The 23723-nt window shown below is 39.4% G+C and overlaps 4 protein-coding genes across 5 annotated transcripts; 3 read left to right on the top strand and 1 right to left on the bottom strand.

The window, feature by feature from the left end:
* Window positions 1-82: 82 nt before the first annotated feature.
* Window positions 83-4470, top strand: stk3 (serine/threonine kinase 3 (STE20 homolog, yeast)). The gene is made up of 11 exons (XM_072447840.1): window positions 83-235; window positions 569-649; window positions 743-871; window positions 1007-1121; window positions 1214-1378; window positions 1505-1672; window positions 1756-1893; window positions 1990-2115; window positions 2194-2395; window positions 2603-2796; window positions 2898-4470. Exons 1-11 carry the CDS (start codon window positions 213-215, stop codon window positions 3054-3056), a joined length of 1500 nt encoding a protein of 499 aa, XP_072303941.1. The 5' UTR covers window positions 83-212; the 3' UTR covers window positions 3057-4470.
* Window positions 4471-4897: 427 nt separating this feature from the next.
* LOC140361952 (2-iminobutanoate/2-iminopropanoate deaminase-like) lies at window positions 4898-8381 on the top strand. Of its 2 annotated transcripts, none has more exons than XM_072447870.1 (6): window positions 4898-5037; window positions 6152-6257; window positions 6328-6382; window positions 6464-6532; window positions 8099-8154; window positions 8258-8381. In XM_072447870.1, the coding sequence occupies exons 1-6, from the start codon at window positions 4973-4975 to the stop codon at window positions 8318-8320; spliced, it is 414 nt and encodes a 137-aa protein (XP_072303971.1). In that variant the 5' UTR covers window positions 4898-4972; the 3' UTR covers window positions 8321-8381. The 2 variants fall into 2 exon arrangements, with proteins under 2 accessions (XP_072303971.1, XP_072303970.1); XM_072447869.1 differs by lacking the exon at window positions 4898-5037 and adding an exon at window positions 5196-5353.
* A 4639-nt stretch (window positions 8382-13020) lies between these two features.
* On the bottom strand, window positions 13021-18727 carry LOC140362326 (uncharacterized). The gene is made up of 4 exons (XM_072448438.1): window positions 18345-18727; window positions 14335-14484; window positions 14143-14292; window positions 13021-13103 (listed from the first exon to the last, which is right to left on the bottom strand). The coding sequence occupies exons 1-4, from the start codon at window positions 18433-18435 to the stop codon at window positions 13021-13023; spliced, it is 474 nt and encodes a 157-aa protein (XP_072304539.1). The 5' UTR covers window positions 18436-18727.
* A 714-nt stretch (window positions 18728-19441) lies between these two features.
* rpl30 (ribosomal protein L30) lies at window positions 19442-21086 on the top strand. Its single transcript, XM_072447839.1, has 5 exons — window positions 19442-19529; window positions 19633-19680; window positions 20114-20259; window positions 20623-20753; window positions 20994-21086. Exons 2-5 carry the CDS (start codon window positions 19660-19662, stop codon window positions 21044-21046), a joined length of 351 nt encoding a protein of 116 aa, XP_072303940.1. The 5' UTR covers window positions 19442-19529; window positions 19633-19659; the 3' UTR covers window positions 21047-21086.
* Window positions 21087-23723: the final 2637 nt, after the last annotated feature.

Here is a 23723-nt window from a genome sequence, read left to right as displayed (position 1 = left end):
ATAATTGTGTCGTTACTTAGTTACAGCTGTTATTCCAGGCCTGTAGAGGCGCTGTGCGGTTCGAGTCTGTTACGGTCAGCTGGCCTCACTTCATGACAACACAACACGATTGTATCGACAATGCCCACGTCCTGAGCCCTGGCCTCAAAAGCAACGAAGTATATAATATATTAATATATATATTGTATTGACGTTGTTATACTTGATCAACAATGGAGTCAAACGCGCCTAAAAGGTAAGTGTCGTTTTTATTGAACTTTAGAGCTATTGTTTCCAAATTCTGAACTTGGTGAGCTAATGCTAATGTAGCTGCTTGGCTAACTGCGTTGTTTGACACAATTATGCTAGTGTCTGCAATCAATTTAAATTACTGTACCGCGAATAGTCAGTTTTTCTCTGATTGTCTGTATTCAAACTTAAACTGTGTGGATTTTAAAATGTCACTGCATTGACTTACAGGCATTGTAAATCTAACAAAGATGTATTATACACCACTTTCTCATACATGAACCGTGCGTCTGTGATTAATTGTCACCAACAGTTTCACTTTTGCTTGACTTTTTGACAGTAAACTGAAAAAGTTGAGTGAGGACAGCTTGACCAAACAACCAGAGGAAGTGTTTGACGTTTTAGAGAAACTGGGTGAAGGGTGAGTCCCAAGGGGTCCATTATTATTTAATTGAACAACTTCAATATCATTTTTCATTATCTGACTTATCTGTATGTTTGTACCTGCATTCAGTTCCTATGGCAGCGTTAATAAGGCTATACACAAAGAGTCAGGTCAAGTGGTCGCCATCAAACAAGTCCCTGTGGAGTCAGACCTACAGGAGATCATCAAGGAGATTTCAATCATGCAGCAGTGCGACAGGTAGCATGCTAATGCCCAATAATAATAATTCAAAAGGAAATATCCAGTCCATGTAATATGTCATATGTTCATAGTATTTATTTGCCATTGTTGGTGTGTAAAAGTGATTTTATTATAATGTGCAATTCTTTTTAGTCCTTATGTGGTCAAATACTATGGAAGTTACTTCAAGAACACAGATTTGTGGATTGTCATGGAGTATTGTGGTGCCGGATCTGTTTCTGACATCATCAGACTGCGCAGCAAAACGGTATAATGTTTTAATAGTTAATATTGCATATATTCCCGATACATGTCGTTGTTTTTTATACTAAAATATTGAATACATTTGGCAAATCTTAGTTGACGGAAGAAGAGATTGCCACTATTCTGAAGTCGACACTGAAAGGTCTTGAGTATCTTCACTTCATGAGAAAGATTCATCGGGATATAAAGGCTGGAAACATCCTCCTCAACACAGAGGGACATGCCAAACTGGCAGACTTTGGAGTTGCCGGACAGCTTACAGTAATTAATTGAAATATTAATTAAACAAATATATAAGATCATTTATAGTACTTTAGCATGAGAGAGCATGTGCTCTCTAATAATACCTGTACAGATTTTTCTTAATTCCTTTTCTCATGCTTTAAGGATACAATGGCAAAGAGAAATACTGTCATTGGTACTCCTTTTTGGATGGCCCCTGAAGTTATTCAAGAAATTGGCTACAACTGTGTGGCAGATATCTGGTCCTTAGGAATCACAGCAATAGAAATGGCTGAGGGCAAGCCACCATATGCTGACATTCATCCCATGAGGGTTGGTATACAATAAATCAACAATTATAATGTATAGATAAAGTTTCTTCATATTTTTACATATTTTATTATTTTTCTTTACAGGCTATATTTATGATCCCTTCTAACCCGCCACCAACGTTTAGAAAACCTGAGCTTTGGTCTGATGAGTTTACAGACTTTGTAAAGAAATGTCTTGTCAAGAATCCAGAGCAGAGAGCAACAGCTACACAACTTCTACAAGTTTGTAAACTCTGCACCAAATGTTATTATTAAGTATTGTACCGACCGGTAAGTAGATGGTCACTATTATAACACTATTGTTTTGTGAACTTGCAGCATCCATTTATTAATCAGGCTAAACCAGTCACCATTTTGAGAGACCTGATCACTGAGGCTATGGAGATGAAAGCTAAGAAGCAACAAGAGCAGCAGCGAGAACTGGAGGAAGAAGATGACAACTCTGTAAACCTTTAACTTACAATTATACATTGTGCCCTGCCACAGTGAAATGTGTGAATAGATTCATTTTTCCATCTTCAGGAGGAGGAGACTGAAGTGGATTCTCACACGATGGTGAAATCTGGCACTGAGGGACCGGGAACCATGCGAGCAACCAGCACCATGAGTGACGGTGCTCAGACCATGATTGAACATGGCAGCACAATGTTGGAGTCTGACCTGGGAACTATGGTCATCAACAGTGATGACGAAGACGAGGAAGATGACCATGGATCGATGAGAAGTAAGCCCACGCTTTTTATTAAATTGCATTGTCTTCAAATGTTTTTACTTTTGAAATGTTTGTATTTATTACTCTATTAGGTTTACATAGTTTCCCTAACAATTGTTTAAAGAGTGACAGAAATAGGGAATAAACTATGTTTGACATATTTCTCAGTGCAGTTCTATGAAATATTTCAATACTGTTGTTTTTTTTTTTATCCTACAGGACATGCCACACCTCAGCAGCCTCTCCGTCCTTCCTTCATGGACTACTTTGACAAACAGGACTCTAATAAAGCATCACAACAGCAGGAAAACTACAACCACAACCGGCCTCAGGAGCAGCCTGGATACCACATCCAGTCCAAAAATGTCTTCCCAGACAACTGGAAGGTCCCGCAAGATGGAGACTTTGACTTTGTGAGTAATCTGTTCCGCACTAGCTGTGTGTTAGTCATTATGGAAAAACATGTCATTATAAAGTGTATGAATGAATATTCTTGTTACTTGATGTTTTATAGTTGAAAAACCTGGACTTTGATGAGCTGCAGATGCGCCTCGGTGCCTTGGATCCAATGATGGAGAGAGAGATTGAGGAGTTAAGGCAGCGCTACACTGCAAAAAGACAACCTATTTTGGATGCCATGGATGCGAAGAAACGGCGACAGCAAAACTTTTGAGGGCTACATAACGTTCCACAAAATAATTCAGTCACTTTCACTTATAACGCTGAAGAGCACTGCTGTTTTCTACTACATGACCACTACGTACAGATAAAGAAATGCCTGTTACGCGTTAGGGCACTGCCTTGGCCTTGTAGCCTTCATAGTAATATTAATCCTCAGGACTGTAGCCAAAGCAGAAAACCGCTCACTTGTATTTCATGACTATTGGGTGGGATTGTCATCAACATGTGAAGGACTACCAGCACTTCCAGGCCAGCATTTTATTTAGCCGTCATTCACAGCAAAATAATAGGAATCTGGTCAAAAACATGTGGCCCTTCTTCAAACCGTTAAATGTATTGTACAATCTAGAGTTTAGTTTGAAAATAACTGTAACGAAAGCTGTGGCAGTTTGCCCATGACCAAAGACAATCATGTTGATTTTGTTGAGAATGCCTTAACGTTTGAAACACAGGTTTCAAAAAGCAATGTAACGTAACAAACAGTTGAAGCAATTTAAGGTGTGTTTGTGCTAGACTTTAGAAAGCTGCTGTAAAGCAGATGTAACAGTGGAGCAGACAATGCATGCAAAATTGTGGACCAGATAATTCTGTACTTTTATAGGTTATTATTGGTTTTAGGTTTATTATTCTTATCTCTTCAATCAGTATGTCTAAAATACTATAACACCTACACATAGCCCTCTGAGAACAAACAAACTTTAATTAATCCTGCATTCATTCCAGTTAAGCATAAAAATCATTCCTACGGTGCTCACTTTCATTCACACAGAAACTGAATTAAAAGGTAATTACAAACAATAGATTAAAAACAACACTAGCATGTTTTCCATTTGTATTTGGCAATAAACAAGTTTGATTCACTTTTGATCAGACATTGTTGATGAAGGATGATGGCTGCAGCAGATAAGACCTTTTTGTGATTTTTTAAATATTTGAATGAATTATTGAATGAATGAATTTGAATGTTACAAACTATATGAATTGTATTGTACTAATTGGCTTACAGTTAAAATAATTAGTTTCTTGCCAATAAAAGCCATGCAATTGTAACATACATACAAGCACTATTTATTTAATTTCAACTGGTTCAAATCGTATTGACTGTTATAGTTTATCTTGATTCATGTTGTTATAGTCTATGCATGTCTTAATTATTTTCTCTATAATGGAATTAAGTTTAACTTTGCAGGTAAAAGTACTGTCACACTGAAGCTGGACTTTTGAAGCTTCAACTAAACTATGACAGTGTAAAGTAAATTCTGCCTTGTTACTCATTAATATCACTTAATGATTTTGACTTTTAACTATTTCTGAAATATGTTTGAAGTGAAACACTTAATTTATTACTTTTGTTTGTAATACTGTTTTGAAAGTTGCAGCATATTAATAAAAGGATTATAAAAGGTAATTTTGTCTGAATATTTTAAAAGGAAGAATATGTACGATTTTGATTTCAACATTCATAAACATGCCCTATCCGTGTCCCTAGAGATGATGTAGACGTGTTCACTGAACATAATGTTCATTTGGACAAATATCCAATCAAAAAGCCTAACGAATTGTGTATAAACCTCTGCGTCCAAGTACTGACATCACAGCCCTAATCAATACATATTTTGTTGGAAAGTGTTTTTCATTGTTTAATCATTGATGGAACGTTGACATTTCCTGATGTCATTTGTACGATACTGCAACTACAGTAACAATAACATCTCTGTATAACTTAATTACCGTACTCAACAATTTACCACAAGGCCATTCATTCATAAGTATCGTTGACCCTGCGCGTATTTACAGGTATTTACGGTAAACGTAGACAAGTTACTTTTTTAGCTGCGCCTGCGCGTTGAGCCGCGACGCCTGTCTCGCCGCATTTCAAGATTTCAAGTGGAAAACCAAGTTAGAAACATGTCTGCAATCAATAGAAAAATAATTTACACCGCTGCGGCCCCAGCTGCGATTGGACCGTACAGGTAACTAACTTGTCTATAGTGTGAGAGTTGTAGACAAGTTGCGTGACTGAAGAGAGTTCCCATTGAAAGCCTCATCAAACAGTCAGACGGACTCGTGCAGTGCAATGAGGGAAAGAGCCAGGGCGTGTTTGTGCGGACATTGAACTTAAGCGCACTTCTGAGCCCTTAGAAGTGCTATACAGTTTTGTCCGAGCTCCAGTGGCTCTTTCTACAGGGGCAGGTGCAGGTGCAGACAGGTGCAGACAGGTGAAATGGCATCTATCCACAGACAGATCCCCTTCACACCTAAAGCTCCCATCAGACAGGGAATATACAGGTAAGTGCAACTAGCAGCATATTATTGAGTCAACAAGCAGCCTTTTGTTTATTAACTGTAGTCCATACCATACAGTCAACTAATGTTACACTTAAACCTATTCATTATCAGGCCTACAGTCCATACTTAAGCCTACTTTTATTGTCAAAGTCAGGGGGTGTTACTGCCTCGACCAATGGCTGCTGAAAGGTGGGCTCTAAGATTAGTTTGGGTATTTTGTCCACAGAGTGCTTGTTATAAAACAATATTATCTTTATAGGCTTAAATACATCAAAATAAATAATACGGGTAAAATATAGCATATAGCAATGCACGTCCCAGGTTCTCTAGTCTTTATTTCTTATATGTTGGGGTCTCTGTGCTGTGCTTTATTCTATTTGCAATTTTATGTAGTTTACTTACTGTAGCAACAAAGCAAATGACTTGAGCCACTTACTTTGCAATAATCCTGATGCTTGATGACTAGGGTTGCAATAAAAAACATTTTTAGTAGTCAACTGTTTGTTTTTTTGTTTTTGCTAACAATAATTTCTGTTGTACACTGACATTTTTAATCAAATAAAGGTTGAAACATAGCGACTAGGGGTTTCTTGATACGTTTACAAATTGAGTATAATATTGAGGACAATCAGAAAGGGCTTATTCTTGTTTGACATTCTCATTTAATAATGATTATTTCAATGAGTCACTACTATCCCGATTGATCATTGGAGCCCCCTGCTGTCCCCCTGAAGATTAATTTTGAATGGAAGAAGCATTTTGATGATCAAATACTTAAATGTACTTGTCTTTTCGTAGCCAAGCGGTGGTAGTGGACAGGACCATGTACATCTCTGGGCAGATTGGGATGGACGTCGCCTCTGGTCAGGTTGTGGAGGGCGGAGTGCAGGCTCAGGCCAAACAGGTCAGCGGAGCTCCAAAACTGTCACTTCTGAGCAAAAACACGACTGTCCTGATGACTCACTGTCTCGTAGGCTCTTGTTAACATGGGTGAGATCCTTAAAGCTGCTGACTGCGGCTACAACAACGGTAAGCAATAGGCCTACAAGTCTGAACTGACATCTGGCACATGAAATTACCAATAAGGTCGTCGCCATCATGTCATTCCAGTGGTGAAGACGACCGTGCTGCTCACTGATATAAACGATTTCAATAAAGTCAATGAAGTTTACAAATCATGTAAGTATCAGACGCTCCGGGAACTGTCATGCGTTTTGTCAAGATATAGTTTTCACCGGGTGAAATACAAGTGGATATCTTCTTGATTCAGTGTTTCCTGTAGAGATGTAGTTGAGACTATGGTCTGTGGTCCATGGCATGAATCTGTTTTATTTGAGTAATTTATTCCCATGCCTTTTTGTGGAGTAAAAATGTCACTTACTGCCATATATTTAATTTTTAAGCATCCATGTTTTGATCTATGGTCACTTTTATATGTTTATGATAATGCAATTTTCAACAAAGGCTAATTTTGCTATGCCAATTAATAGTCCAGGTTATTTTTTTTTAGACTATGGGAAAGAAATGTAGACCATTGAGGTTATTCTCCTACAGACTTGTTGAAGTGCAAAGAATAACCACTAGGGGGAAGTCTTTCACCAGAATGCTCAAATCCATCACTATAGACTTCATTGATAAACAATCTCCTCCTTGGACATAGTAAACAAACGTATGTAAAGCAGCATTTCATTCTTCATTTTTTCATTACTGTAGCTTTAGTATTGCCGAGCTTAATTTCAACTCTTAATGCATGCCATAACTGGCATCTGAAATCGCAGTCATGGAAAAACGACACTTTCGACATTGCATTGAAGTCGGTGCAGAACGATGAGCAGTACTTGGTCGGGCAGCTCTGTTAAATACCTTCACGGTGGTCTTGCTTCTCTTGTTTTGGGCATTTCCTCTTGGCCCACGGCGCTCAGGTGTAACTGAAGCCGCCTGGTCAGTGAGTGGTAACCGACACCGTTGTGCAGGTAATACAAGACCCTCCAGCTAACATTACTGCTCAGGCCTGCAGACCCAGACTGGACTCCCCTCGCTCTGAGCCCACTCATGCAGAAACCACGGGGGGGGTGGGACTTTCTTTGACCCCTATAGTGCTCGAAATGTGATACAATTAATTCTGTCTGAAAGGTATAGGCAGTGTAGTGCATCATAGAGTGGTCAACTTGTTTTTCCATTGGTTTAGTTGAGACTATGGTGTCGTACTCAATTGATTTGATTTGCGTTCATACAATTTGTCGAGTAAAGCTGTCGCATATTCCCTTTTATTTGATCTCAAAACTGTACTTTATCAGTATAGTTCAGAAGAGGAATACAGTTTTTGTTCAATAGATGATGCCGCAGCGCACTATTCACCCATAAACATAAATTACTCTAATTAGAAAAAAAGTAATGCCAGTCACTGTGTCCAGCACCTTGGATTTTGCTGTAGTGGTAATTCTTGTGCCTTTTTGGTTCAAAAGTTTGCTCAGGGCACGCAAAAATTATAATTCATCACTTAAATATCTACTTGCGGTAATTCAAATTGGACATTTTCTTCAAGGAACTCTAGAGAAAATCAAGAGAAGCTAGTTTTTGAGCAGCAGAGTGTGATCTTTGTAGTGCTAATGTTTAATCCAGGTAGTTTTTACACTATGAGGGTGGTATTTAAGATTCTGCGGGGCCAGCAAACCATTTGTCATGTCGATTGTCTAAAATATGTCTAATGTCCATATTGTTTGTATGTTGAACACTGTGTTTTAGTTTTCAGCAGCAACTTCCCCGCCCGAGCTGCGTATCAGGTGGTCGCTCTCCCCAGAGTAAGCGTACCATTGTTCCTTCTTAGTTTGTATGCTTTTGGTATTATGCCAAATAAATACAATGGTAATGTTAATTAATTGATCTTGTAACGTTTCTTTTCAGGGAGCTTTGGTGGAAATTGAAGCTGTTGCCGTGCTCGGTCCCATCTCAGACTCCAAGCTGTAGTTTAAGTAAAACAAGTGTCCCATTCCATTTAACGCCATAGACGTTTCGGTAACATCGCTTCGCACATTTACTGCATATATTTTGATACTTTTTGATACTATTGTTATCAAAGAATTGCTCAAGTAATAAATTGTTCGATCATCAATCCTGTGGAAATTGTAGTTGCAAGTGGTGAGATAATAAGTACAATAAATGCTTTTGTAACAACTTTCTTATGTATTAAGTATCAAATCTTTTCATTTGACTGGAGAAATGTTTTTATCTTACAAGTACTAAATATTTACAGACGTGCATTTACTTTTTGACACTCCTCTTCAAAAAAGACACAGAAGCAGTTTAAGGTCCTATTATCATTTAAAGAATTCAGTATTTGTGATACTTTTAAAAGGACTTAAAATAAATAACTATGGAAATCACCAGCTTTTCATACATATTCAGTGAATAAATCAAAGCCAGTTTCCAGAAAGAGTTACATTTCCATAAACACATTTGGCCTTGGCTTTTAAGATTAAAGCTTAAATAAATATCTTCAGATGTTTTTTTTTTATCTATACAGGAAACATACATAAGAATTATTCTATAAAGGAGTCTTAATAGCTGTTATAAAGTTTTCTCAAGTGCAGTTTAACTATTTACATGAGCAGTGACGCCACCCAGAGGAAAAAAGGCACAGTGATGTCTGACGAACCCTGAAGTATCCAAAGGTCTGCATCTTGGCAACAAGGCATGAAGTTGTACACAGACAGACGCACTCGTGTCCAGCCGCGCTACAGAAACACACACGTTCAGTCACACGGTAGGAAACCATTCATCTGTGCAGTCTTGCTTCACTCGCTGGGAGCTGGAAACGTAAAACAAATTTTCAGCAAGAGCGATTTCAAACTTGCAATTAGACTTGTAGTTGAGGTTTACCTGGTGTCTCCTCTGTGCTGGGCTCTGAAGCTGCAGGTTCTGGGGCTTCTGCTTTGTCAGGGAATAAAGAATGAGTCATTTGCTTTGCATATACTATGTTTGTGTACAGGGCATTATCAGATTTTCTTCTGCACACAACTTCCATTTTATTTTTACTCAAAATGCCCCATGATGGAAACTGTATATTTTTTTAAGTAATAAAATAAAGTATTAGGTTTATCTGGTGATTATTCTTCCAGTTCATTGATTAGATGCTTAGATTGTGAAATGCCTGAATAGGAGAGTTTGACTAAAGTGATAATGCTTAAAGGACCGGTATATATTTGTCTGAAAAAATACCCTTTTCATCAGAAACATTACATCAATTAACTGTTTCAGCCCCAGTCAAGGGTATTATCTACTGTGTATTGTACAGTGATAATGAAATAAATGATAGAATCGGCTCTTTGCTCATTATTAATAAAACTACTGGTCCTTCCTGGTCTGTTAATTTGTTGATGTGATTAGATGAATGAAAATCGCAAAATGCTACAATTTTTGAAGTACAATCCCAAAAATATTCGGTCTTATTCTGCTTTAAAAACTGCGAGCGCTGTAGTTTGGATAAGTACAAACATGTTCTGAAATACGTGTGATTCTTTGATTAGTTTGTCAGTTAAAAGCCCATTTCAATCTTTGTTAAAAGGAAGCTGGATGTTATTATTTGCAGTTTGATAAGGAAATGGGTTGGGATTCAATAGGTTTATACTTCTTCCCATTCCTCTTTGAGATTTGTTGAAATGTATTGATGGAAGAATTGTTTGCACTATTGTTTTCTCTTTGTATCATAAACATACTCAAATGAATTACCGTAATATTTTTTTTTGTTGACAATTTGCTTTTTCTTTGTTTAAAAAGTGAACTTTGAACGTTGTCCTATTATCAAGACATTAATGCAATATTTGATTTGCATTTAGGTATATTCCCCACATTGTAGGAAGCTTTGTGAGATAAATAGTCAGGTCACAAAATTAACACCTAAAATGCAGAATCTAGATGCATTTTAGGTGATGTTCTCTGTTTCCAAAATATTTCTGTCTCAAACATAATGTCAGCTGAACAAACGTCCATTTCTTCTGCTGGTTATTTCACTGCCGCCCTCTTGGAGCTTTGCGTGAGACACAAATGAAAATAGTACCTTCCTCAAGGGCAGCGGCTTTGAAAATATTTGCATCTAGACAAAATAAATTAAGCAGTAAAAGAGATCCTGGTCTTGTCACGCAACCACCTTATGCAACTGTGTTTTGTGTTGTTGATGATGATACAGTGCAATAATGTTGGTGTTTTTATGTTTTCGACAGTTAGCTGGTGGTGTCCTTTCAAACATATGACAGGTTTTCATGTTGTTGTTTTTAAATTATTGCAGTCTTTGTCTGTGTAATCAACGCCACCATAAAGTGCATCACGGACTACATGAATTTTTGATTCTGTTTTGAGAACACTGTTCCCTCCCGGACGGTGCAGTGTTTTCCAAACAACAAGCCGTGGATTAACCGTGAACTGAAGGCTCTGCTGAAGGAGAAGAAGAGAGCCTTCAGGTCAGGGAACAAGGAGGAGCTGAGGACTGTGCAGAAGGAGCTGAGGAGGAAGATCAGGCAGGCTGAGGCCGGCTACAAGAGGAGGATGGAGAGGCAGCTGCAGCAGAAGAACATTCAGGGAGTGTGGAGAAGCCTGAAAACCATCTCGGGCTTCAAAGTCCCCCCTGCACAGACGGAGGGAGACCTACAGTGGGTGAATGAGCTAATTTCTCACTTCCTGAGATTTGATCAATCACCCACCCCTCCCCAGGGAGGGGTACAGTACGGTACAGTACAGAGGAGTGGCGCAGGACTTTGTGGACTGGTGTCAGCAGAACCACCTCCTCATAAACGCAGGGAAGACCAAGGAGATGGTGGTGGACTTCCGCAGATGCAACTCTGCTGCCCCCTCACCAGTGAACATCCAGGGACGGGACATTGAGAGAGTGGACTCATACAAGTACCTGGGTGTTCGTCTGAACCACAAACTGGACTGTACTCATAACACAGACGCACTGTACAGGAAGAGCCAGAGTCGGCTCTACCTCCTGAGGAGACTCAGGTCTTTTGGAGTGACAGGGCCACTCCTGAAGACCTTCTACGACTCTGTGGTGGCATCAGCCCTCCTGTACGGTGTGGCCTGCTGGAGCAGCAGCATCACAGAGAGGGAGAGGAGGAAGCTGGACAGAGTCATTAGGAAGTCCAGCTCCGTCCTGGGCTGTGCTCTGGACTCGGTGCAGGAGGTGGGGGACAGAAGGGTCCTGGCTAAATTCACATCTATGCTTGACCATGAGTCTCACCCTCTCATCCCCTGCAGGACACTCTGTCCGCTCTGGAGAGCAGCTTCAGTGACAGACTGATCCACCCTCGCTGTGTGAAGGAAAGGTTTCACAGGTCTTTCCTTCCTGCTGCTGTCAGACTGTATAACAAACACTGCTAGCCCTGAACATGTGCAATACTTGACATACTTGACTGACTTAATCATGTGCAATACCATCATATTCATGTGCAATTACTGTCGTACTCACAAGCAATTAAGGCCATAATCATGTGCATACAACTGATGTAAATAAGAGTGTTTTGTTTACTTACCATTAGTATTATTTAGTCTTATGCTAGCTACTTTTACTTTACTTTTATCTTATTTTTTTATTTAATTTTATTTATTTATTTATTTTCCTCCATTCCCTATTAAGAGATGAGAAGAGTTTTGTTAATAAGAGTCTTTTGTTTTGTTTATTAGAGTTCTTCTATTAAGAAGAACTCTTTTGTTTTTTTGAAACTTCCTATAAGTGATCTGTCCGTTCCTCCTGTATCTACTGCGTTGTAACAACGAAATTTCCCCATGTGTGGACAATAAAGGATTATCTTATCTTATCTTTCATTGTCTAGGTAGATTCCACAGCAAACCAAAACAGAATTCTGTCAACTGGACAAGTGTGTTTACAGTAAAGTGTCTCTACTTTATGTATGAATTATTTATTTGATAGGGACAGATGCAACAAACATAGATTCACAATAATCTGATGCATGTAGCATAACAATATTTCTTTAACATATATCTGTGGTTAAATAGACTTAACTTAAATTCTTCACTCTTAAAACTTTTGTCCAGTTGACAGAATTACATGTTTGTTTGCTATTGGTTTGTTTGGTGGGAGAGTATCTGTGGCAAATGTTTAGCATAGTTTTACATACGCTGACGGCACATTGTGTAGAAAAGGTGAAGGAAAAAAAAGTTGCGTTTCCCAGAAGTCAAGTGGTCTAAACAGCTGCACAATTTGCTGAATGCCCTCCCTGTTTTAGCCCTCATTTCACACACTGTCCTGTCTTAAAAAACCTATGGGTCAAAACCTGCTTTTTAAAAAGTAAATAAATACAGGAAGTAGCTTTGAGCACTAGTTTACAGTGATGCGCAAGGAAGAATTTTTCAAACATTAATTTAAATCAAATAATAACTATTGTGTAAATGTACTCTCTTTACAGTCTGGTGGTAGTGAATAGTTATGGAATTACTGCTCGTGTCCAGTCACGTTCCCATTAAATACTGACCTAATTACTGAATGTGTATATAAACAGGTTCCTCCCTGTGGGTTCATGATTTGCTACAGCCTCTTGAGTGTTGTTGTCCGGATACAGCCTGGTTACCTCTTCACCAATGGGACTGTGCGTCTCGGGTAATAATGGGACACACAATGTACATAGATACTAAAATGAGAACTGAACAACAGGTCACAAGTGGTTGATGAATGTGTCTCTAGAATCATGGAAGTTACCAGTCACCTTTGCTGAGGGATTTTCCATTTCACTACCTCCTGGTGTTGAGGAATGTCATGTGTATAAATGGCATACTTTGAGGGATAATAGTTAAGTTGTAGTCAGTGATAAATACTTCCTAGTGATGGATACGGATCAGCGATATGACGATGATAAACTGAATAGTTATACTGCAAATACAAATAAAGGGGACATATTCTGCAAAAACGACTTGAAAGAGCTATTAACTATGCTAACATTGTGTTTCATCGTTAGTTTACTCAAATATGTATTTTGATTGATTATTGCTTATTTGAGTAATCCTGTATTCTCCTGCAACGGGGGTTGAATGCTCAGATAATAGCTGTTTTCACCTAACCCCTATCCCCGCCCATATCATTGTACTAAGTTGTGATTATTTTAAACAAATATGACTCAAAGTGACACTTAGGGTAGGGTTCAAAAATTACATGTAGCCACAAAAATTAAAACATATAAAATCTAATCATCTGCTTGTTACAGGGAAGTGTCACTATGAAGAGGCGGAGCTTATCAGTTATGCAGATTTAAACAGGAAGTCAATGGACCAGCTCCTCTTATTAAACCGTTTTGATCAATATTGCAGCATTAACTAAATGTCCAATGATGTTCTATACCAAATAGCTGGGAAAAACACATAATAACAATTTTTTTAAGTATTGTCCAATCAAAAAATGTCATATATTGTGCCACAATGCAAAAAGACATTGACCTACACAGTGTAGGTCAATGTTTTTTTGCATTGTTCCTGATGAATAAACAAATAAGCTAAGAGTGTCCGGACACGCTCTCGTCTTATCATGCTCTGAGAGAGTGACAGTCCGATCCAACCAATCACAGTGAAGTGTGAAGAAACTCATTCAATGTTAGTTACTTCTTAAAAGACTGGATTGTGATCAAAATTGTTACTTAATCTCTAAAGAATTGTAATATTGATGTTTTTGCCAATTCACCAATCCAATCATCAGTCCTGGTGGTGGTTGATGGTAATGCAGTCATTTTCCATATTATAATACTTTCTAACCTGAGATCTTGGTCAATAACAAATTGAGTGTTTACCTGGTTCTGGAGCTGGTTCTGAAGGCGTGGCTGTGGTGGTCTCAGCCTCCGCAGCGCCCTCTGCTGGAGCTGCTTCTGTAGGTGCGTCGGCTGCAGGTGCTTCCTCTGGGGTAGGGCTGGCTTCTGCAGGCTGGGACTCCTCTGGGGCAGGTGGGGTTTCCTCTGGGGCAGGTGCGGTTTCCTCTGGGGCAGGCGGGGTTTCCTCTGGGGCGGCAGCAGCTTCAGGGGCGGCAGCAGCTTCAGGGGCGGCCTCCTCAGGTGTAGCCTCTTCAGCCGCGGCTGGGGTCTGGTCCGGGAGGGTCACACTGTCCTCAGCCACATTTCCATTCTCATTCGCAGTACCTGGGGACGACAGTTACACTAGTTTAAAAGTTGTACAGAAAAAAAGTCTGGTCAATTTGCACTTTATGTAAAAAGCCCTATCAGGGATTGTTTTGAGGTGCGATATATTACAATTTTGAGGTACAATTACGATAATATTGAAGACCACTGTATGCCACAGATATTTTGAATCGCAGCATAAACATCCCAGTGAACTGTTAAAGCACCACTGGGTAAGATTTTCACTTAGAACTTAAATAAAATCATGTATTTAACTATGGTTGTTTTTAAAGCACTAAAATACTTGCTCCCTCGCTTTGAGGGTGTGAGTCCACAAATATTACTTGTAACTTTTCTAGTAAAGGATCTGCCACCTGCTTGTCCATAAGTTCCATAGAAAATAGAGTTGCATAAAACGTTATTTTTTTTGTCTCCAAGGAAAATGTTCCAAAGTTTGGTCTTAACTTTCGATCTCTTTGAAATAATGCAGTTGGCATACCCGCTCCCAGGAATCTTTTCTTATTCATATTGTTTTAACAGTTTTTTAAGTTTAAGTTACCTCTAAAGAATATCTTCCATTTATTTTGTCACGCCCGAAAGCACAACTGCAGTTGCCTTGAAGGGCGACAATGAAAACAGATTAAACAATGTTCATAAGAATTTAGAAATTTCATAACATCCCCTGTCCTTAAAGGCGTAATGGACGATTTTTCGCCGATTTGAGAACTCAAGCGGAAGTGCGCATGTGCACTCAAACCGTGCGGATGCAGAGAAAAGCTTTGCGGTTAGACGTGTGTTTGTTTATCAGCGTGACAGATCGCATCGTATCTCTCGTCTCCCGTAGATTTCCGTCTTTTCTGAGACAGCTCGAACTGTCTGTCTTAATTTTGTCCTGTACACTGAGGGAACTATATTGTGATAGATCCATGCGCTTAGACACAGGGAAACATGCTGCTCTCCTGGGAACGAGCCGACGAGGCTGCAGGTGAGCAGTAGGTGCGTTCTATAATTGATACAAATTTTGTGATTGTGGCCCTACAAAGGTTAAACATCGATTCTCTTCTGTAACGATACTAAAAAGCCAAATTACAATAGGCAAATACACTTGAAGGCCTTCTAGTTTGATGTGCACACTCTGTGTTGTGGTTTGTGTACTTTGCTTTGTCAATGTGGCGCAGCATGACTCAAAGTCAAGTGTTTTATTTCACTGGGGTTACCAATGGTGAAGGTGTGCTTCAGGTGACAGACAAAACTCTCTCTTTGCTACAGATCCTTTCTTATCACATGACCATTCACAAGAGGGAACCATGTGAAGGAACATGCCGGTTCAAAAGTATAATAGTGGACTTTTGTTGCTGTGAATGGGTCAGTCATACTCTTCACATTTATGGAACTCTTTTAGTTGGAGCTTAAGTCACAATTGGACATCAGACTTTTCACCACAAAAGTGAAATGTTGGCCTAAAGAAAATCAACAGAAAACACTAAACTGCCTTGGGATATTTAAAGGACAGATATTATTGTTTATGTATTCTTATCTGTGTTTTTATTCTACTAACCTCTTTAAAAGCCTAACCAGGGACGGAGGCTGCAAATTAGACTGACTTTATGTAAGTGACATTGGTTCCCTCTTTCCCCAAAAAATAAAAAATAAATCACAAATCACAATCTGTCAGATTGGACGGATTGTACACAAACATTAACAGCTAGAATTGATTGAAATGTGGATAGCAACACCAGGGCACAATTTTTGGAAAATAAATTGCAATAAGAGTATTGCAATAAGATTTGTGAGCAACACTGACACATTCATGCACTAAAGCAACACTGACACATTCATGCACTAAAGCAACACTGACACATTCATGCACTAAAGTTAAAGGCGGTATGGACGATTTTTCGGCGATTTGAGAACGCAGGCGGAACGGAGCGCATCGCATCGCTCGTCTCCCGTAGATTTCTGTCCACTTCTGCGTCAGCTCGAACTGTCTTTCTCCGTGTTCATTTTGCCCCGTACACTGAGGGAACTATATTATGATATGCGCTTAGGCACGCGGAAACGTGGGGACGAGCCTGACGCGGCTGCAGGTGAGCGGTAGGGGCGTTTTATGATTGATACGTGGCAGGACAAATGATTTATCCACGCCACGAGGAAATATGATAAAAAAAATTGCTGAAAAAAACGTCCATACCACCTTTAAGCAGTACTAGCGTTGTGTACGTTTAAAATCAATGGTTAAGTTGAATGAAAATATAGACTTTTAGGAATCACCTAATAAAAATGTTTTACTTCCGAAGCACATTTTTTGAAGGCATGTGGCATGTTTCTACAGTCACCCTGGTCTGTCCTTGCTTCAATTAAATATATATTTTAATGCTAAACATTTTATGAACTTACAAGATAATACGTAAAATGTGCAAATTAAGACCTTTTTGCTTCACTTGATACGTTTTGCTTACTTCTTTGCAATGGATGTACCAGGTAAATAATTTATTTCAATCCCATGCAAACTTTAAGAAAACAATCCTCATTTCCATAAGTCCTCCACGCCTAAAGCGGGAAGGTGGCCTTATGTCACTCATGAGAAACATATTTTCTTAATCAAATATGAACTGATAAACATGTGTCACATTTGGGTATTTTCATCACTATGAAAAATATAGCAGGCACAAAAAACATTTTCCTTGATGGTTAAAACAGTCCCAGGTCCTATAATGTTTACATAGTTTATCTATCCAAATATAATGACTTAATAACTTAAGAGAGCAAGAGTACATGTGCTTCCTACAACGCTTAAGGCAAAGTATTGTATATTTAGGCAGTATAATGTCCTCTTTAGATCTTGTCGCTATGGTATATTTCTTTACAATCCTGAATTGAATGGAATTCTTGTATTAGATTTGAAGATTTTTTTTCTTTCAAATATTAATGCTTCTGGATGTGTTGAAATTACACTCTGAACTGAATCTTAAAACAGCAATCTGAGTCATATTTATCAGAAAGAATTGTAAAATTAGGCATGTTTCAACTCTATTGACAAGATTAATTCTAATTACAAATACGTATGATATAAATCAATGATATAAATCAATGCAAGAAGCAATTTATTTTGATGTCCTCTGATGAGAAATGACAAAAAATGTAAATTTGTATTTAAATAGTTTAGTTAACAAACTGGCAGTGACAGATCAGTCCTCAGTGGGTCTGTCCAAAGCAAAGGATACTTATTGCACCACAACCTGTCTTTTCTGCCCCACAACAACAACAACGTGTCCAAATTGGCTTCTCCATTTCCTATTGAAACAGTAGACTGTCATCAAAGCCTCGCTGTGTGCTCTACTGTCCCCATCACGGGAGACACAGAGCCAAAAACACTGTTAATCAACAATAAACTTTCCCACATTGGGACACCCAACCTGACAGGCACCAAAGATATCACCCGTGTGCCACATTTGCATTTGCTCAGTGTTTTTCTTATCTGGACTTGGGTGGTGGTAAATGGATGAGGACACTCTATACTCACCAGGCAATGACACCAGTTCAACAGGAGCCTCAAAACTATTTTTAGTCCCAACAAGTAAAATAACATAATACAGGACTACAATGAATGTGAATGAAGTGTAAGCGTAAGAGTGTAAGCATGTCTGACACTTCTTAGTACCAGCACACATTGGCAATTCAAAATCATATTCGCCATAAAAGCAACAATGTTGATGTTCAAGGTCAGATAAAGTTTAGTTTGCCACATTTTGCAGCCACTCATGTTGTGCCAAATCTATTCTGCATTTCTCTCCAAGTCTGCTTCATCTAAAATAATGTTAAATCTGAAGCAATTCAATTTGAACAGATCTGGAATTGCAAAAATGATAGCAGGGACAAACCTGTGGTGCTGGCCCCATTGCTCTCCTCCCGTTTGCTGCCAGGTCGAGCGGGGTCTACGGCTGAAGTTTGAGAACTCGTGGAGCAGCCCATCCTGTCTCGTGCGCACAGAGGTCTGCGTGTCCAACTTCAGGTTTGTGTTGATGCAGTCGATGCCCTGGTGACGTCGCTCACATGTATCCTGTCTTCAAATGGCCCGTCACTGTCCAACAAAGTCAAATTCCTCCAGTGAGCCTGTGCGTAATGGCTCAGGCTGCGCCGCCCCGAGACGCGGCTGCAGGTGGAAAATGCAGTTCAAAGCAAAGTGTGGCTTTGGCTGAGTCGTGTGGATGGAGAATGTGCACGAACAGAAATGCATTATTTAGCCAGAGCGCACAAACCTTTGGGGCGGGGAAAGCAGCTTGTCTAAGTGCCATAGCTACTGCCATTGTTCCCCTGAGCAAACACATCAAGTCAATGTTCAACAACTTATGCAAAAGAATATTTTTAAATTTTAAATGTGTCTGTAGAATAGGCCTTTAATTTGGAAGTGCAGTGTTGGACAAAGTCACCAAATGAGCACGGTAAAGGAAACATGCAAAAATGTGATTAAATATCTCTCATAAAACCCAAGGAAGCGCACTCAGCCATCTACAGACTGTTGTGCAGAGAGCGGGGTTCAGAATAATGAACAATGTGGACCATTGCCACAACAATTAAAATTGTATTATAAAAATACATATTTTTAATTAAGTAATTAAAAGTCCTCAAAGTGCCTGTATGAGGAAGCTGAACCCTATGAATTGCATACCTTGACAAAAAGGTGACTGCTGAGCACAGACATGTTGACTGTGTTTTAAAATGGGAAGTGTTAATTGTTGTTTACAGACAAAGGGGGAAAAACACCTTCATTATGAAATAAACTTTTAGAACTCAGTTGTTGTTGTTGTTGTTGTTGTTGTTTTATGGCGGTTGACATCCGAGTGTTGCATTACCGCCAGACTTTATTCCTTAGACTTTGTCGTAGTCCTAAAAGTTGTTGTTGTTGTTGTTTTATGGCGGTTGGCATCCGAGTGTTGCTTAGATCAGATCCATTGGTAAGACGCGTGTGCTGCGCAGTAGTCCTCTGCGCACCCACACGACAGAAATATGCGCAAAGCACTATGGGACTTCCTTTCACTCCGAGGCCATATTGGAGTTAACTCACTGTAAGCGGAGCTCTGATTATTTATGTCAAAAACACGCATATAAAGGCAACATTTGACCGTTACATGTCGCACACACTAACGCGCTTTGTCTCTGTCCTCGCAGTTTGGCCGAAAAGGACTCGCTCTCAAAATGGTGGCCGCTAAAAAGACGGTGAGTGCCGCACGCGCTGGGCTCGGCTGCTTCACGTGGAGCCTGGTCTCTGCCGGGGCCTGTTAGCTTTAGTCTGTGGTGGACTGACGCTCATATTTGTCCATGTCTCATGTGGACAGCTCGTTTGAGTCCCTGGGCTTTTGAAAGGACAAAACTGGGTGTCCTGATGTGCAGAGCTTGCGCTGTTTACATAGACTTTGAATACTAAGTCTGATGCGCAGCTAATGCTGAGCTAATCACAGTGTGGATGCTAAAACATAAAGTGGACACATGTTAACCACTTGATGTCAATTCTAAACTATTAGCTTTATAGTAGTGCGTCCTTGTTCAAAATGTCACTGACATTCTGCAGTATAAATGGGCATTTGTGTTGTTTTTAGGGGGGCACGCTGCTTTCACCACACTGACTTCTATAATACACATTTTTACACAGAAAAAGTCCCTGGAGTCCATCAACTCCCGGCTCCAGCTGGTGATGAAGAGTGGCAAGTACGTCCTGGGATACAAACAGTCTCAGAAGATGATCCGCCAGGGCAAAGCCAAGCTGGTCATCCTGGCCAACAACTGCCCTGCTCTCAGGTAAAGATGTGACTTTGCGTTTGGTTATTTTGACTTAATTACAGCCATTTGTCATTTTGTTAATGTATTGCTTTGTTAGATTTCTGTGTGTGCTAAGTAGAGCGTGAGCTAGGGGACATGTCCAGATATATAATGAAAAAGAAAAAATGGCTTGCTAGTGTAATCTTTCCAGGGCATAATGTGATTTCTTTATGCAGTTACTGTAATTTTGTGGCCCGTTCAACCATGACATTTTGGCGTGTTTTGGCAAATTTCTGGTGTACTCCTAAAATATAATTTGCATAATCCACCCCTAAATATCCCACTCAGGAGTGTGACCCCCAAAACTGCTTTTTTCAGAGCTGTACCTTTTTTGTCTTGCAGGAAATCTGAGATTGAATACTACGCCATGTTGGCCAAGACTGGTGTTCACCACTACAGCGGCAACAACATCGAGCTCGGCACAGCCTGTGGAAAGTACTACAGGGTTTGCACACTGGCCATCATTGATCCTGGTGAGTTTTTTTGCCTTGTTTACTCCTGTTTCTTCTGCGAATTGTTGCGCCTGTGGGACCTTGTCCCAGTGGTCCTCTGCGTGGTTCGCCAGAAAAATGCCCCCTGGACTGTTCAAATAATGGGCAGACTTTGACTAAAATTAGAACATCCAGTTGGTAACATTTAATTTATGTGAAAATGTGGTGAAGCTCTTGATTTTGATACATTGACTGACTGGTTTGCTTTTACGTTCTTTTCAGGTGATTCGGACATCATCAGGAGCATGCCCGACCAGCAGCCCCAGCCCCAGTAAAGCTGTTCCCCGTTGTTATAAATAAAAGTCGGTGTCAAGAGTTTCTCTGTTGGCTTTTTCCTCATGCATTTCCTCATCTGTCCACCAGGAAGCGCTAGTAATTCAGTTTTACTACACTAGTATCAGTGTTTAGAGAATCCCTACTTTATTGCGGAACATTACACAATTTGTAAGCAATTTGTTGAAAATGACTCCGTGGTGTTGTAATTGCGCTCTCATTTACATAAAACGTGGGACCATCTGACGCTTAACCTTCAGTGTAATCGAGAGGAGCATGTTCCTTCAAACGTATTAAAGGCTTTACACGAATATTATTTACTGCGTTATAACTTCTTGAAAGCCCAAACGTTTGACATAACATTTGAGACTACAAAATTGTAATGCATTGCATTTAACACTGATTTTCTAAGACTCTTTTTGATAGCCGCCTGTTGGAGTTACTGTTACTTCAGAAGACAAACTACCCTCTACAGTTTAAATGTAGAGGCTAAATATTGCTTGCGCACTGCTGGATTTGCAAAGGTCATGGACACATCTCCAGCTGGTGAGGGGATTGGTGACTGGTTTGGTTGCGTAGGTGGATTAAGTAGATTAGGCTTTTCTGTAACTCAATGGAAGCGGTGAACATGGGTCCAGTTGATCCCATACCAGGACCATCTGAAAACAACGTTGCTGTTAATGTGGAAAACTATTTAATCTACCAAAAAATATAGTAACAATTCTTATATTTGAAATGGGGAGAGTCAGGTAGAGGAGATGCTTCATTCAAAATAAGTACAAAGTACTGGTCAAAGAAATTATTCTAGTAAGACTTAAGTACCAAAGAGTAACTGGGTGCAAAAGCTAATTTATAATGTAATTACATTAATAGTGCAGATTTTCAAAGAATTTAATGAATTTGTTCGGGTTAATGGTGCACGAATCAATGTTCAAAATCATTGGCATAAAGTTAAGTCACTTGTAGACTTATCCACTATGTGAAGTGGAACCAATACTTTTACTCTGGTACTGCAGTGTCGAATATGTATAACTCGGTAGTAAAAGTATGGTATCTGGAAAGTAAATTTTCTTCAAAAGGTTACTCTAGTAAACGTACTGATACAGTCTCTGGAAAAACTGATCTACTGGGTTTTTTCTTTTAATACTTACACACTTCCAATTCTTTCTGCCTACAAGAAACTAATGCCCCGTGCATAACATTCTAAACTAGCCTGACCCAGTTTTTCTGATTTCCAGTTAAATTGAATGAACTCATCTCATTTAAAACTCTGCTCGTGCAGCTGATGCTCAGCAGCTAAACGAGGACATCTACCTCTGTAACATTTGTACAATCACATTTACTCGTGTGAACAAGCAGAACTAAAAATAGAGAGGGGAAAGCCAGATGCAAGATATTCAGGCATAATAACATGACACTTTATGCACCGCATCATCCAGGTCCAGTGTAAGATGGTTCCTGCGTGAGTTGACAGAGGTTTAATGCTCACCTAATTCATTACGCTCATGGATCTCCTTTAAACCCCTCACAATGTCACTGAAGGTAACGGTAGCAAAACAGGACTTTCCACACATTGTACAGTGAGCGAGGAATGCACAGTTATAGATGAAAATGTTTAACTCAAGCATTTCAGTTTATTTTGAGAATATTTCCTCTTTTTGTGTTGCTTGTTATGTGCTTGGTGGAATGGTGAGCTGTACCTGAAATCATTGTATTAAAGTATTTTTAGGCAGACAGATGTGCAGATTAAGGCTGCATGAGGGGCCAGTTTAAGAAGTAATGTGCTTAAGTTACTTTCAGTGATTTTATTGAGTGAGTCCTTACTTCAACTGAATTATCTTCAATGTATAAAATCTGATTGAATTATGAACAAATGAAATGAAGTACAAATGGCTTTGATTGTGAGAAGAAACACTATTAACACCATGAACAAAAACACAAAAAATTCTAGTCTATTTATTTGTACAGTCAATGGTCAAGCGAGTGAGCTACTTTATCAAACTTTCTGAATGAAAAAGTAAAGCTAATGTGACACAAACAACAATATAAAAACACTTTACATATACCGGGATACTTTATTAGAGTATAGAAAAGAGAATAGTTAATTTATAGTTCTTACGATTATAGTATGACCTTATTAATCACGATTATGAATTAACTGAATAATCCTGACAAACCCGTTGCCATGTTACAAACTATTGAGGTCAACATTGTCTGCCCATCAGATTTAACCAATATCGTGTCCGCTGAACACTTCCGACTCCAAACAGCTTGAAATTGACCCACATTTGCTCATTTTTTCCCCGTCTTGTCCCACCACAAAGCTGGAAAAGTAGGTGAGCTGGTCTTGTTGCCTAACGTGAAGGCCAAAGGTAATGCCAGCCACCATTTTGAGGCCTGGGAATAAATCCTTGCTGATCTGCCAGTCTGTTCATCCCTCTGAGGCCAAGGGAGAGATGCTGAATCTGCAGGCTGGAGGTCGCCCACATGACATACTGATGCACGGTTTATAGATTATTGTCAGTAAGAATTGAATCCAATCCTTTCAACAGAATTGTACTATATACTGTACACACACTCGACCAATACAAATACAGTCAATATATTTTGGGGACTGACCCATATAAAAACATTAGCGATTGGATATTTCACTACGACCAATAACTCACTCACTGCGTT

Source organism: Eucyclogobius newberryi, unplaced genomic scaffold (assembly GCF_026437365.1).
Source record: "Eucyclogobius newberryi isolate DKJ021-1_F unplaced genomic scaffold, fEucNew1.0.hap1 SCAF_16, whole genome shotgun sequence".
NCBI lineage: Eukaryota > Metazoa > Chordata > Actinopteri > Gobiiformes > Gobiidae > Eucyclogobius > Eucyclogobius newberryi.
The sequence above is the reverse complement of the archived record's forward strand: the minus strand, read 5'-3'. Positions and strand labels throughout refer to the sequence as shown.

Bases quoted from the DNA above. Each gene is read 5' to 3' on its own strand.
- LOC140362326 (XM_072448438.1), bottom strand. From the start codon at position 18,435: ATGGGCTGCTCCACGAGTTCTCAAACTTCAGCCGTAGACCCCGCTCGA. The intron at 14,293-14,334 runs CTGCCCCAGAGG...AGGAAACCCCAC, and splicing joins CGCCCCAGAGGAAACCCCGC to CTGCCCCAGAGGAGTCCCAG. The intron at 13,104-14,142 runs GTAAACACTCAA...CCTCAACACCAG, and splicing joins AGAACCAGCTCCAGAACCAG to GAGGTAGTGAAATGGAAAAT.
- stk3 (XM_072447840.1), top strand. From the start codon at position 213: ATGGAGTCAAACGCGCCTAAAAG. The intron at 650-742 runs GTGAGTCCCAAG...ACCTGCATTCAG, and splicing joins TTAGAGAAACTGGGTGAAGG to TTCCTATGGCAGCGTTAATA. The intron at 2,396-2,602 runs GTAAGCCCACGC...TTTATCCTACAG, and splicing joins TGACCATGGATCGATGAGAA to GACATGCCACACCTCAGCAG.
- LOC140361952 (XM_072447870.1), top strand. From the start codon at position 4,973: ATGTCTGCAATCAATAGAAAAATAATTTACACCGCTGCGGCCCCAGCT. The intron at 5,038-6,151 runs GTAACTAACTTG...GTCTTTTCGTAG, and splicing joins GCTGCGATTGGACCGTACAG to CCAAGCGGTGGTAGTGGACA. The intron at 8,155-8,257 runs GTAAGCGTACCA...GTTTCTTTTCAG, and splicing joins AGGTGGTCGCTCTCCCCAGA to GGAGCTTTGGTGGAAATTGA.
- rpl30 (XM_072447839.1), top strand. From the start codon at position 19,660: ATGGTGGCCGCTAAAAAGACG. The intron at 19,681-20,113 runs GTGAGTGCCGCA...ATTTTTACACAG, and splicing joins TGGTGGCCGCTAAAAAGACG to AAAAAGTCCCTGGAGTCCAT. The intron at 20,260-20,622 runs GTAAAGATGTGA...TTTGTCTTGCAG, and splicing joins AACAACTGCCCTGCTCTCAG to GAAATCTGAGATTGAATACT.